Source organism: Salvelinus sp. IW2-2015, linkage group LG16 (genome assembly GCF_002910315.2).
Source record: "Salvelinus sp. IW2-2015 linkage group LG16, ASM291031v2, whole genome shotgun sequence".
NCBI classification, from domain to species: Eukaryota; Metazoa; Chordata; class Actinopteri; order Salmoniformes; family Salmonidae; genus Salvelinus; species Salvelinus sp. IW2-2015.
In genome coordinates this window covers 32,935,111-32,951,604 of record NC_036856.1, presented here as the reverse complement: position 1 = coordinate 32,951,604, position 16,494 = coordinate 32,935,111, and the positions used below count along the sequence as shown (strand labels likewise).

At 45.1% G+C, this 16,494-nt stretch overlaps 1 protein-coding gene across 1 annotated transcript in view; it reads right to left on the bottom strand.

The window, feature by feature from the left end:
- The window catches only part of LOC111976167 (PH domain leucine-rich repeat protein phosphatase 1-like), a 36,910-nt gene that overhangs the window by 12,500 nt on the left and 7,916 nt on the right, over positions 1–16,494 (bottom strand). Inside the window, exons 2-4 of the mRNA XM_024004931.2 lie at positions 9,582–9,778; positions 728–853; positions 462–601 (exon numbers count right to left, since the gene is read on the bottom strand). Of these exons, the coding sequence (XP_023860699.1) occupies positions 462–601; positions 728–853; positions 9,582–9,778 (463 nt within the window). The remainder of the gene's footprint in view (positions 1–461; positions 602–727; positions 854–9,581; positions 9,779–16,494) is intronic.

The following is a 16,494-nucleotide window of genomic DNA, read 5'->3' as shown; positions in this document are numbered from 1 at the left end:
CTTGTAGACCTTGACTCCAAAAACAGGTCATAGGTGAGAGGTCTGGGAATCACTGGCCATAGATTAATGAAAGCTCCAGAGGGAAACTGTGTGTGTGTGTGTATATATAATAAATAACTCAAGCTCGGATTTCGCCTCCTAATTCCGCTGACGTCTGCTTCTAATCAACCCCAATCTGTTTTCTTAGACCAAATCAATCCTATGGGAACACAAACACAGATCTGTAGGTGAATCTAATCCTAACCTTTCGACCATATGGTGATACCCAGAGATGGAGAGAGCGAGAGAGAGAGGATGTCACTCCTCTCTTAACCCCTCCCTCCTTCCAGAGGTATATATTGAGCCGTTCTCCGGAGCCACCCTAGCCCATATCTCTCAGTTCCTTCCCTTTTCTTCTCCTCTTCCCCCACTCCCTCCATTCCATCCTACCATCTCTTCCCACAGCATGCAGGGGTACATACCTGGTGAGATGTGTGAGGCCCGTCAGATAGTTGTGTTTGAGGTTGAGGTGGGTCAGGTCCTGGCTGTAGAACAGCTGAGATGGCAGCTCCTCCAGACTGCAACATGACAGGTCCACAGAACTCACCCTCTGAGACACTATCTGATGGAGGGAGAGATAGGAGAGAGAAAGAAAAGGAGTAAGAGACAAAAGGGTTTTCATTTTCCAGATTGCTAACAACTTGAAGACATGCAACTCAACTGAGCACACACACAAGCGCGCACATACCTTGGCAGCCTGTCTGTGCCAGCGGAGGTGTTCCGTGTAGGAGTCATAGCTGATGTAGTAGGTCTGACTCTGGGGACCAGAAGAACTGAAGGCTAGACAGTGACTATGTCTCCTCACCTCCTCCACCTGAACCACACACACAAAGAGACACAGAGACACAGAGAGATTAGCTCTGCGATTAGAGACCAAAAACAATGTGACAACTGCCAGCCAGGGGAAAATAGCAGGGAGGGAGTCATGTGCCGATTAGTGTGTGGCGGGGGAGGGGGAGGGGCCGGTGTGTGTGGGAGCAGTGTGCAGGGAGGGAGAGAGAGGCAATGTATAGCCAACTCGCGACTAAACTTGTAGCTAGCCATATATTTATCATCCAATCTGACAGTTCCAGTCTTTGTTGGATCAAATTGGAGAATAAAAGCTAGCTAGTTTAGCTACGCTCCCAGTCCTTGTCAAATTAAAACTACATTCAGATTTTAAATAAATAAATGCCTACCTGTTAGTTGCTTGTTGTAGCCTACTCCTCCAGCTGACTTCATTCCATTTTGCATTACTTTAGTGATCTCTCACTTATCTTGCTACACATGGAGCCTCTGACTGTAGTGCCACTGATTGGCCGACAAAAAAACAAACAAGCTACACGCGTGAAGGCTACCAGTCTTTTTTAATGGGGTGCATATGTTGTTTTATTAAATACATTATTTCCAATGTCATGGAATATCCTTGTATTAAAAATGTCACATGACTATATTCATTGTTAATTTAGACCTAGTTTATCATTTTTTTCTCAAATTAATAGTCACACAAGTAATCAAATACTAACAACCATTTGGATAATCGAACAACCTTTCCCCATCTCTAGTGTGTGTGTGTGTGTGTGTGTGTGTGTGTGTGTGTGTCAGGATTTCTGTTAGCCAGTAATTGCCGGCTTTAGGCCAACAAAGAAATGAACATCCAATAAAAATAGTTGCCGGCCAAATCGACTGGGAGAAGAAAGAAAATCTCTATGCAAAATACAGATTTGTATTGATTGAAGGAAATACCAGTCAATGGAAATACATTTGACCATCATGCTTACTAGTCTATAGGTTCATTTGTATCATTTTGTGGAGTTAAATTGGCGTGTGTATTTACGTTAGTTGTCATGCATCTTACTTATCCAACAACTATTAGATGCACAGCATAGGCCTACAGAGCTGGTTGCTGCTGGAGTCAAATACTGGTTTTTATAAGCCCGGTCATTGCACGGCAAATCTAAATGTAATTGAGTATTAAAACAGTTTTGATGGCCACGATTACAGAGAGCTACCATTTTTATTTGGTCATTGAAGCAGGCCTCCCATTCAGCATTTGAGTGCCGGCAGGCTATCAGCAGGTCACCCACCCCCTTATAATGTGAGCGATGCATTTTGAAAACATACTTAATTGTTTGAAACCTGAATGTTTTAGTTCATATTATGAGGCATTTCTTACCTTGCTTCAAAGTAGCCTAGACAAAATCAGACAACAGAAACAAAGGCAATTATTTTATAACGACGTCATAGGGGAAAAACTATTTATCCTACCATTCCTACCGATCTGCGTGCCAGTTATGATTTTACTGTGCACATTTGTGGAACAATTGACTTTCAATAATAAAGTTTTTGTCTTGTAAAATCTGAATTAAAATGATACAAATCTAAAAGTAAATAAACTAATGCGAGAGCACCAGTCATTCGGACACTCGTGATCCACTGTCGACTAAATAAATAAGCGCATTGAACTCAGAGATTGCCTAAGCCAATGCAGCAATAGGCCTATTCCTTCTGTTGTCAACTAAGTAAAAATAGCCTACATAAATTCAACAAATAAAAATAGTAGAAAATATCCTGATGAAAATGCAGACTCTTTCAATAGCATTCATCTCTCTACTCTGCCTCCCTTTTTAAATCGGTCTTGACCTGAGCGATGACTAGCGAACTTGCAACATTGTATCAACTGGCGTATTGCGGGCCCTCAGAGTTTCCTGTGCCAGTGAGCTCAGGACAGACATCTGTTTTTGCACAAGGGAAAGGTGTTCAGGTATTTTATGTTTCCACCGGATATACACTACATTACCAAAGGTATGTGGACACCTGCTCATCGAACATCTCATTCCAGAATCATGGGCATTAATATGGAGTTGGTCCCCTTTGCTGTTAGAACAGCCTCCACTCTTCTGGGAAGGATTTGCACACTAGATGTTGGAACATTGCTGCAGGGACTTGCTTCCATTCAGCCACAAAAGCATTAGTGAGGTCGGGCACTGATGTTGGGCGAATATGCCTGGCTCGCAGTTGGTGTTCCAATTCCTCCCAAAGGTGTTCGATGGGGTTGAGGTTCTACCACACCGATCTCAACAAACTATTTCTGTATGGACACCGTTTTGTGCATGGAGGAATTCTCATTCTGAAACAGGAAAGGGCCTTCCCCAAAAAGTTGGATGCAGAGAATTGTCTAGAATGTCATTGTATGCTGTAGCATTAAGATTCCCCTCCATTGGAACTAAGGGGCCTAGCCCGAAACATGAATAACAGCCCAAGACCATTATTCCACCTCCAAAATGTACAGATGGCACTATGCATTCGGGCAGGTAGCAATCTCCTGGCATCCGCCAAACACAGATTTGTCCTTCGGACTGCCAGATGATGCGTGATAAAAAAAACACTCCAAAGAACACATTTCCACTGCTCCCGAGTCCAATAGCGGCGAGCTTTACACCTCTCCAGCCCTCGCTTGGCATTGTGCATGGTGATCCTAGGCTTGAAAATGGCTGCTCGGCCATGGAAAACCATTTCATGAAGCTCTCGACGAACAGTTCTTGTGCTGACATTGCTTCCAGAGGCAGTTTGGAATACGGTAGTGAGTGTTGCAACTGAGGACAGACGATTTTTACGAGTTATGCACTTTATCACTCAGCGGTTACATTTTGTGAACTTTGCGGCTGAGCCGTTGCTGTTCCTAGACATTCCCACTTCACAATAACAGCACTTACAGTTGACCGGGGCAGCTCTAGCAGGGAAGAAATTTGACGAACTGAGTTGTTGGAAAGGTGGCATCCTATGACAGTGCCACGCTGAAAGTCACTGAGCTCTTCAGTTAGACAAACAATGGCAGTAGAATGGCCTATGGAGATTGCATGGGTTTATCCTCAATTTGATACACCGGTCAGCAACGGGTGTGGCTGAAATAGCCGAATCCACTAATTTGAAGGGGTGTCCACATACCTTTGTATATATATATATATAATGTGTGTGATCATCAGATCATGATATGGTCTTGGTCTTTCACACTGATGCTTGGCGATTATCGAGGGGGAGATTGTTGGAAAGATGTTTCAAATACTGTGAGGAACTATTATCATTGTAATGGATGTAAAAAAAAAAAAAAAAGAACTGACTGATGACTTAAAGTTAAGCTTATTAGTGGTGGATGTGATGAGTTAAGACAATCAGAAATCAGATATCCACAGCTTCCTACATTTTCACGCAGCATGCCAGGGATCTCATTTATAAACGTTGAATACACACAAAATATGCCCCAAAACATGTGTGCCAGTTCACGCAAAAGCATTCATAAAAAACTAAAAACTTGACGTGAGAATGTGCTTATCCTCCCGCAAACTTTAGACCAAGTGTACGTACAGTTTCTAGTGGTTGAAGTACTGCATTGCAAGAGGCAAAAGTAGCTTAGTAGCCTGCAAATGGGGAATATATGTTGACTTATTCATAACCAAAAAAACAGGTAACTACAGTGCCTTCGGAAAGAATTCAGACCCTTGTTACGTTCCAGCTTTATTCTAAAATGGATTCAATTGTTTTTCCCCCCTCATCAATCTACACACAATACCCCATAATGACAAAGTAAAAACATGGTATTTTTTTGGCTAATTTATAACAAATAAAATGACATTTACATAAGTATTCTGACCCTTTACTTTGTACTTTGTTGAAGCACCTTTGGCAGCGATTACAGCCTCGAGTCTTCTTGGGTATGACACTACAAGCTTGGCACACCTGTATTTGGGGAGTTTCTCCCATTCTTCTCTGAAGATCCTCTCAAGCTCTGTCAGGTTGGATGGGGAGCGTCGCTGAACAGCTATTTTCAGGTCTCTCCAGAAATGTTTGATCGGGTTAAAGTCAGCGCTCTGGCTGGGCCACTCAAGGACATTCAGAGACTTGTCCCAAAGCCACTCCTGCGTTGTCTTGGCTGTGTGCTTAGGGTCGTTGTCCTGTTGGAAGGTGAACCTTCGCACTGGTCTGAGCGCTCTGGAGCAGGTTTTCAGCAAGGATCTCTGTACCTTGCTCTGTTCATCTTTGCCTAGATCCTGATTAGTCTCCCAGTCCCTGGCAACAACAAACATCCCAACAGCATGATGCTGCCACCACCATGCTTCACCGTAGGGATGGTGCCAGGTTTCCTCCAGACGTGACGCTTGGCTATGAGGCCAAAGAGTTCAATCTTGGCTTCATCAGACCAGAAAACCTTGTTTCTCACGGTCTGAGAGTCTTTAGGTGCCTTTTGGCAAACTCCAAGCGGGCTGTCATGTGCCTTGTCCTGAGGAGTGGCGTCTGGCCAATCTACCATAAAGGCCTGATTGGTGGTGTGGTGCAGAGATGGTTGTCCTTCTGGAAGGTTCTCCCATCTCCACAGAGGAACTCTGTCAGAGTGACCAGCAGGTTCTTGGTCACCTCCCTGACCAAGGCCCTTGTCCTCTGATTGCTCGGTTTGGCCGAGCGGCCAACTCTAGGAAGAGTCTTGATGGTTCCAAACTTCTTCTATTTAAGAATGGAGGTCACGGTGTTCTTGGGGACCTTCAATGCTTCATACATTTTTTTGTACACTTCCCCAGATCTGTGCTTTGACACAATCCTGTTTTGGAGCTCTACGGACAATTCCTTCAAATCAAACTTTATTTGTCACATGCCGCCGAATACAACTGGTGTGGACCTTACCATGAAATGCCTACTTACAAGCCCTTAACCAACAATGCAGTTCAAGAAAGAGTAAAGAAAATATTTACCAAATTAAATAAACATTTTACAGTTTAATTACAATAACGAGGATATATTCCGCTACCGAGTCAATGTGCGGGGGTACAGGTCAGTCGAGGTAATTTGTACATGTAGGTAGGGGTAAAGTGACTATGCATAAATAATAAACAGCAAGTAGCAGCAGTGTAAAAACAAAGGGGGGTGGGGTGTCAATGTAAATTGTCTGGGTGGGCATTTGATTAATTGTTCAGCAGTCTTATGGCTTTGGGTAGAAGTTGTTAAGGAGCTTTTTGGTCCTAGACTTGGCACACCGGTACCGCTTGCCATGTGGTAGCAGAGAGAACAGTCTATTCTATGACTTTTGGTGACTGGAGTCTTTGACAATTTTTTGGGCTTTCCTCTGACACAGCCTAGTATATATGTCCTGGATGGCAGGAAGCTTTGCCCCAGTGATGTTCTGGGCCGCACGCACTATCCTCTTTAGCGCCTTACGGTCAGATTGCGAGCAGTTGCCATACCAGGCGGTGATGCAAACGGTCAGGATGCTCTAGATGGTGCAGCTGTAGAACTTTTTGCGGATCTGGGGACCCATGCTAAATCTTTTCAGCCTCCTGAGGTGTTGTCGTGCCTTCTTTACGGCTGTCTTGGTGTGTTTGGACCATGATAGTTCTTGTTAATATGTACACTAAGGAACTTGAAACTCTCGACCCGCTCCACTATAGACCCGTCATTGGGGGCCTGTTCGGCCCGCCTTTTCCTGTCGAGAGAGAGCGGTTGTTGTCCTGGCACCACACTGCCAGGTCTCTGACCTCTTCCCTATAGGCTATCTCATCGTTGTCGGTAATCAGGTTTAACACTATTGTGTCGTCAGCAAACTTAATGATGCTATTTATTGACTACAGCTCAGCGTTCAACACCATAGTGCCCTCAAAGCTCATCACTAAGCTAAGGACCCTGGGACTAAACTCCTCCCTCTGCAACTGGATCCTGGACTTCCTGACGGCCACCACAATGTGGTAAGGGTAGGTAACAACACATCCGCCACACTGATCCTCAACATGGGGCCCCTCAGTGGTGCGGTGCTCAGTCCCCTCCTGTACTCCCTGTTCACTCATAAATGCACGGCCAGGTACGACTCCAACACCATCATTAAGTTTGCGCGATGACACAACAGTGGTAGGCCTGATCACCGACAACGATGAGACAGAGACCTGATCGTGTGGTGCAAGGACAACAGCCTCTCCCTCAACATAATCAAGACAATCAAGGAGATGATTGCGGACTACAGGAAAAGGAGGACCAAGCTTGCGCCTATAAAAATGATCAAAGACTTCCAACCACCCTAGTCATAGACTGTTCTCTCTGCTACCGCATGGCAAGCACGACCGAGGCGGCCAACTCTATGTCCAAGAGGCTTCTAAACAGCTTCTACCATCTAATCAAATGGCTACCCCGACTATTTGCATTGCTATTGCTATGGCTATTGCATTGCCCCCCCCCCCCCGCCCTCTACACTGCTGCTACCCTCTTTAATTATCTATGCATAGTCACTTTAAAAACTCTACCTACATGTACATATTAACTCAATTACCTCCGACACCGGTTGCCCGCACATTGACTCTGTACCGGTACCCACCTGTAAATAGCCCCGCTATTGTTATATTTTACTTACTATCTCTCATATTTATTTATTTTTAGGTATTTTCTTAAAACTGCATTGTTGGTTAAGGGCTTGTAAGTAAGCATTTCACTGTAAGGTCTACACCTGTTGTATTTGGCGCATGTGACAAATAACATTTGATTTGAGTCGTGTTTGGCCACGCAGTCATAGGTGAACAGGGAGTACAGAAGGGGACTAAGCATGCACCCCTGAGGGGGCCCGTGTTGAGGATCAGCATGGCAGACATGTTGTTGCCTACCCTTACAACCTGAGGGTGGCCCGTCAGGAAGTCCAGGATCCAGTTGCAGAGGGAGGTGTTTAGTCCCAGGGTCCTTAGCTTTGTGATCAGCTTTGAGGGCACTATGGTGTTGAAAGCTGAGCTGTAGTCAATGAACAGCATTCTCACATAGGTGTTCCTTTTTGTCCAGGCGGGAAAGGGCAGTGTGGAGTGCAATATAGGTTGCATGATCTGTGGATCTGTTAGGGCGCTATGCAAACTGGAGTGGGTCTAGGGTTTCTGGGATGATGCTGTTGATGGGAGCCATGACCAGCCTTTCAAAGCACTTCATGGCTACCGACGTGAGTGCTACGGGGCGGTAATCATTTAGGCAATTTCCCTTCGCTTCCTTGGGCACAGGGACTATGGTGGTCTGCTTGAAACATGTAGGTATTACAGACTCAGTCAGGGAGAGGTTGAAAATGTCAGTGAAGACACTTGCCAGTTGGTCCACATCTTGGTAATCCGTCTGGCCCCGCGGCTTTGTGAATGTTGACCTGTTTAAAGGCCGTCCAGAACAGCTGGAGCACTCATACATGCTTCAGTGTTGCTTGCCTCGAAGAGAGCATAAAAATAATTTTGCTCGTCTGGTAAGCTCGTCTGGCTTGGTTTTTGCTCTGACATGCACTGTCAACTGTGGAACCTTGTATAGACAGGTGTGTGCCTTTCCAAATCATGTCCAATCAATTGAATTTACCACAATTTCCAGAAACATCTCAAGGATGATCCATGGAAACAGGATGCACCGGCGCTCAACTTCGAGTCTCATAGCAAAGGGTCTGAATACTTATGTAAATAAGGTATGTTTTTTACCTAATACATATCGCTCAGAGAGTAACCCTGTTTTTTTTTTTTTAAACTGCTTTCGCTTTGTCATTATGGGGTATTGTGTGTAGATTTCTGAGGATTTGTATTTATTTAATCCATTTTAGAATAAGGCTGTAATGTAACAAATGTGGAGAAATTCAAGGGGTCCAAATACTTTTGAAAGGCACTGTATGTAAATGGGGAATTGATCAAAATAAACAATCAAAGAGCAAAACAAAATCACACAATGAATGTGCAAGAATTGGCAGGAGACAGCTGAGTGCATTCTGGAGAGAGACTTGCCTATATAATTATATTCAAGACACATTATCTATCTATCTATTAAGATGCATTACCACAATCTAAATGGGATTTCTGTCATTCACGTTCTGTTAAGATGCATTACCACAATCTAAATGGATTTCCTCGTCATTCCATGTTCTGTAAGAAGGCATTACCACAATCTCAATGGGATTTCTGTCATTCATGTTTCTGTTCAAAGGCAATTAACAATCTAAATGGGATTACTTCATTCTGAGCACGGGTGGGTGGGAGATGCTCTAATGGGTTATGCCACCCAATGCTATGGGTCCAGTACGATCGCTCAGAGAGTAACCCAATGCATATGGGTCCAGTACGTCGCTCAGAGAGTAACCCAAGCATATGGGTCCAGTACATCGCTCAGAGAGTAACCCAATTGCATATGGGGTCCAGTACATCGCTCAGAGAGTAAACCCAATGCATAATGGGTCCAGTACATCGCTCAGAGAGTAAACCAATGCATATGGGTCCAGTACATCGCTCAGAGAGTAAACCACAATGCATATGGGTCCAGTACATCGCTCAGAGGAGTAACCCCAATGCATATGGGTCCAGTACATCGCTCAGAGAGTAAACCAATGCATTATGGGTCCAGTACATCGCTCGAGAGTAACCCAATGCATATGGGTCCAGTACATCGCTCAGAGAGTAAACCAATGCATATGGGTCCAGTACATCGCTCAGAGAGTAAACCAATGCATATGGGATATTAAAATCTTCCTGGTCATGTTGTCCGGCATCACATTTTCCTAACGGAAACCCTGGAGTGTGTGTGTTCAGTACCTTTCCACCGATGAGGGGCAGGATGTGCATCTTGCCGGTGTGAGCATATTTGACGGAAGAGACGATGAGACAGGTGCCACTCAGGGTGACGTGTCGTCGTGACCACCGGTTGACAGGCAGGGCCAGCTTACCCTTCCTCACATTAAACACACCCGTCAGCTGCACCCGGTCTGCTCCACCCACACACTGCGGCTTACCTGGAGGGGGGGGGGGGGTTGGAGAAAACAAACAATAACATAAAATCTCAGATGCTCCTGCTGAGAGAAAAGATGTTTAAGAAGAATCTTCCAAGTAAGATAAACAGAGATGGGGGAGAGAGAGGGTCTCTCTCTGTGTGTGTGTGTGTCTCTCTCTGTGTGTCTGTGTGTGTGTGTGTGCCTCGCTGTGTTTAGGTGAGGTTAGTCACAGGTCACGTGCCGTATAATTTATCGGTCTAGTGGCTGAGGGGTGACTGGCCGGTCAGTGTTAAGGAATGGAGAGCAGGTGTAAGGGTAGGTGTAATTCAGAACTCTAGCCCTTACTTTCCTCAGTAAATGAAAAAGTTCCTGTCCCAGGGAAGTCTTAACCTTGGCCACCACATGCACAGGTAGCAAATAAGCCTTGTCTGAGCCAGAACTGCAGCAGACGGAGCTCCTGTAGTACTGACTGGGTCAGTGCTTGGTGGTGTGCATTTTTAGCAGCACTAAGGTGTGTGTTTAGAAAAACAAATTTTTTTGCGCTTTAAGAATGGGTGTGCTCTCATGTAGGCTGTCACCCACCCACACATACCAGGGGTCATGTTGAGTTCCGCAATCAGCATTTTCATAATGCAGACCAAAAAAACCTGTTTTAAACCATTTCACCTGCGTTTAATATTCAATAGAGATCAGGTGCATGCAACCATAGTTTTCCTTCACAGAGGATACATTATTGCAACACATTTGGCAGAAAATAGCTTCATTTTCATCAGATGACCATAGAAGTGCAACGCTATTTGGATCGAAGCCACACAAGTAAATGAGCTTACAATGAAAAAGGTCATGATAAACATTATTTCTAAATGTTTATCATAGAAAGAACGTAGACAGCTACATTTCCTGTTACGCTTGAAGTTAATTTTGCATTTTACCATAGAGAAGTAGGCTCCACCAAGAAAAGTACCAGAGAAATTAGTTACACATCAGTCAGAGTGCTGTCTGCCAATAGAATGCCCTGTTCGTGAATTCTCATCCGAGTGGAGAAGTGCAACAGAAGCACAAAATTATTCTGGTGTCGAGCAGAAATTACAATAAGAAGCATTTTGGATCTGCGTTTACAAAACGCAGCAAGATATTTCTGCGTTGTCTTTTTTTTGGTGGGGGGGGGCTCTGAATTCTGCATTAATGGGACCACACACACACACACGAGCCAGTTTTAGAGTGAGGCTAAGGGGAAGAGGGAGAGCAAGGGATAGAGAGAGGGAGAGAGAGAAAGAAAACAAGAATGAAAGCAGCTGACTGAACTAGATCTGTCTGCTTCTCAGTTTCTTCTTATATAGCCCTTTGTGTGTGTGTGTTTATGCATGATCATATTTTCCTGAGATTGACGGTTTTTCGTCCTCTGATACCCTCTCCGCCTCACACGCGCTCTCAGGTGTTCCAGTGCTTTGCTTGGGGGATAAAGGGAGGGAGGGATGGAGGGGGAAAGGAGAGAAAGACATATTCTAGACAGTCCTCCAAACTGCTGTGCTATTCATCAATGCTCATTACATACCAGTAACACCAAAACACACACAAACAGCCAAAATGTGGCCCAGCCCTGGCCAGAGGCTGCATAGTGGTATCCTGCAGCCCTCTGTCTCTTTAAGAAAAAAGGGTGAAGATGGACACACCCAGAGGACAGACTAAAGATGAGAAGATAGCTCTATCTACAGCACAGTCAGATCTGTCCACTCTACAACAGCCCTGTGGAATGTGTGAGTTATCTACACAGGGAATCCAGTCCACTTGAACATACTGTAGATTATGGTTATAGACCATACAGATAGAGCAGCCAGGCCAGAAGTGTTTATATGCTGGTTGGCAGGGTAATGAAGGGGGGACTGAGGTATAAACAGAGCAGAGTGAGAGAAAGAGTGCGCAAGAGCGAGACCAGAGGGGTTAAAAAAAATATTCCCCCCAGAGAGGAGAGGATTACGTTATTCCAAACAATGCCCTCTCAGAGAGAATGTGGCGTGTCCTCATTAGCATCCCCGCCCTCCCCCTGCTCCTTTTCTGTCCGCTCCCACGGCTCTAGGGACAAGTCCCGCACCCCTCCATGGGGCTGTTTCTGGTCCCAGGCAGAGCTATCTGGTCTGGTCTACCCAGAGTCCCTACAGCCTATCTGGCTTGCATCATAAATGGCCACCTATTCCCTAGTGCACTACTTTATACCTAATAGGGAATAAGGTACCATTTGGGATGCACACTTGATCTGGCTGCTCTCCCCCTACTTCAGAGACCACCGGTTCCAGACCACCGGTTCCAGACCACCGGTTCCAGACCACCGGTTCCAGACCACCGGTTCATCAACATTTCCACAGCATGAAAATAATGTTCAGAGTAAGTAAATTATGGTACAGCAAAGGATGGGCAGCCTTACCAACCAACACACACACAGAAAGAGCCACTGATGGCGGTTTTGGGGCTCAGAGCTAGGAGGCCCTAACTCATACACGCTTTAGGAATCCTCCACCCACACACCCCTCTCCCTAATGGATGTGCTCATCCTCTGATCAGGCCACTGGTTACATACAATGATGTGCACATTTTTTATTTTTTTTACTAGGCAAGTCAGTTAAGAACAAATTCTTATTTACAATGACGGCCTACACCGGCCAAACCCGGACGACGCTGAGCCAATTGTGCGCCGCCCTATGGGACTCCCAACACGGCCGGTTGTGATACAGCCTGGAACAAACCAGGGTATCTGTTGTGACGCCTAAGCACTGAGATGCGTGCCTTAGACCGCTGCCCACTCGGTAGCCTCTGATCAGGCCACTAGTGACAGCCTTCATACAAGAGTGCTCATCCTCTGATCAGGCCACTAGTGACAGGCCTTCATACAATGATGTGCTCATCCTCTGATCAGGCCACTAGTGACAGGCCTTCATACAATATGTGCTCATCCTCTGATCAGGGCCTACATACAATGATGTGCTCATCCTCTGATCAGGCCATAGTGACAGGCTTCATACAATAGTGCTCATCCTCTGATCAGGCACTAGTGACAGGCCTTCATACAATGATGTGCTCATCCTCTGATCAGGCCACTAGTGACAGGCCTACATACAATGATGTGGCTCATCCTCTGATCAGGCCACTAGTGACAGGCCTTCATACAATGATGTGCTCATCCTCTGATCAGCCACTAGTGACAGGCCTTCATACAATGATGTGCTCATCCTCTGATTCAGGCCACTAGTGACAGGCCTCCATACAATGATTGCTCATCCTCTGATCAGGCCACTAGTGACAGGCCTTCATACAATGATGTGCTCATCCTCTGATCAGGCCACTAGTGACAGGCCTACATACAATGATGTGCTCATCCTCTGATCAGGCCACTAGTGACAGGCCTTCATACAATGATGTGCTCATCCTCTGATCAGGCCACTAGTGACAGGCCCTACAATACAATGATGTGCTCATCCTACTGGATCAGGCCTAGCATACAATGATGTGCTCATCCTCTGATCAGGCCACTAGTGAAGGCCTTCATACAATGATGTGCTCATCCTCTGATCAGGCCACTAGTGACGGCCTTCCTACAATGATGTGCTCATCCTCTGATCAGGCCACTAGTGACAGGCCTTCATACAATGATGTGCTCATCTCTGATCAGGCCACTAGTGACAGGCCTACATACAATGATGTGCTCATCCTCTGATCAGCCACTAGTGACAGGCCTTCATACAATGATGTGCTCATCCTCTGATCAGGCCACTAGTGACAGCCTACATACAATGATGTGCTCATCCTCTGATCAGGCCACTGTACAGGCCCTACAACAATGATGTGCTCATCCTCTGATCAGGCCACTAGTGACAGGCCTACATACAACAGCATTTTGTGCACCAATTTAACACACAATGTAATAGGCTAATTTTAGACAACCATACATCCTTCTGTAATGTAAACTTAAACCACTCTAGGTGGAGTAGTGTAAACATAGTCTGTGCTAATGCACACACACAATGTATGTATACATGTACGCCCTTTCCTTCCGCCCATTCCTATCCTCAGAGCAACATCCTGTCCCCCATGACCACTTCCTGTCTGAGACAGAGTCGGACAGAGTAGACATTCTTAGCACTTCTGTTGTCCTCGCCCTTCCCTTATGTCCAAGAACCTTCTAAAGGCATCCCAAACATCCTAACTCTTATCCAATGTCCTGTCTGCGTTTGACCTTAGGCATCCAGAAGACAGCCCACCCTTTCAGTCACACATGCCTCAAATAACTGTCCCCAACAAGCCTAATCTCCAAGGACTGTCCATGGATTCCCATTCTCAACAACTCATACACATCAACTTCTAGTGTGTCCACAACATGAACATTAAACTCCATAAATAACTTTCTTTTCACACTCAAATCATTGACACTTTCTTTCCGTCTTTCTATGGTTATACAGACAGAAGTACAAGGAAGCTTTGGGTGTGTGGGGTTGTCAAGTTAAACCACAGCCAGGGGAGTAGGTGTTTATAGCAACACGGGTGGATTTACATGCGCTAGCGTTGCTTTTAATTGTACTGGATTGCACAAAAACAGTCAGTGCGAAGCCAGAAATGAAATACAATTCCATTTCAACTTACCGTGCCGGTAGGCAGGATGGTCATTATGACGAAGGGAATTTGAGACAAAATATCTAAAGGATCGTATTATTAAACATACTTTCCAAACGTGGGTCTGTTGTAGACCCACCTCCTCCCTCCTTACCTCAAAATAAAAGTAATGCATGTGTGCCATATGTGGACAAAAAATAAATAACTTGTGTGGGACTTTAATTTTGACATGAGGTAAACAGACCCACGTTTGGAAAGTCTGTTTAATAATACAATCCTTTAGATATTTTGTCTCAAACTCCCTGTCATAATGACCATCAGTCCTGGACACCGGCACAGTAATTTGAAATGGAGTTGTATTTAACTTCTGGTTTCCCACAGACTGTTTTTGTGCAATCCAATACTATTAAAACAACGCTAGCACATGTAAATGCACCCACGTTGCTAAGGGGAGTAAAGATCCACAACCACAAGGGGGATACAGGGCTGTCTGAGAGGGGCAGAGAAGCCACCTTCTGGTAGGGCTGGCACAATTACCATATAACTGTGTAACCGACGGTTATGGTGGAAGACCGTCATAAAAATAAAATAACCGTCAGAACCGTTTTTTGTACGATTTTAGTTTTTGGGAACAAACACCTGACTGAAGACGGGACGGTTGGGCAATTTCACTGGCAAACTCATGGGCACACTCGCCTGGTATTGTGATGAAATAATGTATACGGTAATGTAGAAAGTTCATTTAAATGATGCTAACTGTTTTGGCTCATGCAAGGACATTTATTTTTGTAATGTCAGTTGAGTTGAATCAACAAATCACAGCACAAATTGATGGGTACACTTCTTGCTTTTACTTCCTGCTTTTTTTCTTGCAATGGCCGCCAGTCCACCCATTACGCCATCATTGACTGGAATTAGGACACCCGTTCTATTCATTCTATTTTTATGACAGCACATGCAGTCAGGTGCAGAGGAGTTAAAAAGCGGTTTTTACGGTGACTGCAGTCATTTGGCTGGCCATTAACCCTCATTCAAAATTCCATGGCGGTCACAGCCCTAGCTGCTGGGTTGGGTAGTGGAGCTAGAGCCGTTACCTTGGAGTGGAACAGAGACAGAGCGCCAGTGACCTCTGGGTAATGCAGTTCTCAGCTGAAAGGGAGCCAGGCGGGCGGGCAGGCAGCCGACTATACTGTCTCCTGTCGCAGGTAGATCAACACTGAGGAGGTGAAATTTGAGTTCTYCACAGCTCACTGTTCTCTCCTTGTCAGCAAAGCACACAATGTGTGTGTGTGTGTGTCCCCAACATGCCTTTTCCAGGGGGCACTCAGAATGTGCTGACTCAGACTTCTCTGACTGCCAAGGATGAACAGCCCTAGGCAACACAACTCTTACCTTACACACAATGCAAAACCTGAGTACCCAAGTCTCCTTCAATTATTTCCACAAGTAGTCTAAAATAGATCAACTCTTTGTCTTGAATAGCCTTGACACTCCCAGACAGATGCCAAAACCCACCCTGAAAGGAGAAAGCGTTCCCAGTTTCACACCCCAATACATTTACATAAACTAGGGCTGGGAATAGCCAGGGACCTAACGATATGATATCATCACGATACTTAGGGGCCGGAATGATATGCAATGTGATTCGATATGTATTGCGATTCGATACTGGGATTTTATTGCGATTTGATATTCCAAACATATTGCTCACTATATGTCTGCTGCAGAAAGACAAGAGAAAGCACGAGAAACTAGTTTTGGGAAGTCAGGGAAATAAAAGTGCTGAAAGCATGTTGGCTCACTATTTAAAAAGAAGATGAAGAACGAGCTATAGGATGAAAAATAGCAGAGTTTTGGCGTAGGTACAGCTGACTAGCGCTAGCTAACACTACCAACTGCAGCAAAAATAGCCTTCTTACTTGGAGCCAAAAATAAGGTTGCGATCTGTAACTATTGATCACTAACATACATTTCATAACAAACGGGCACCTTCCAACATTGCTATAGGATAGTGTGTACAAACTCACAACAGGCCGTTAACAACAACAATGTAAAGCAGGGGATCCCAAAGTTGAGGCCCGTGACCCCATTTTAATATAAACATTTGAGACCCACACAATGTAAAAAGCGGGATG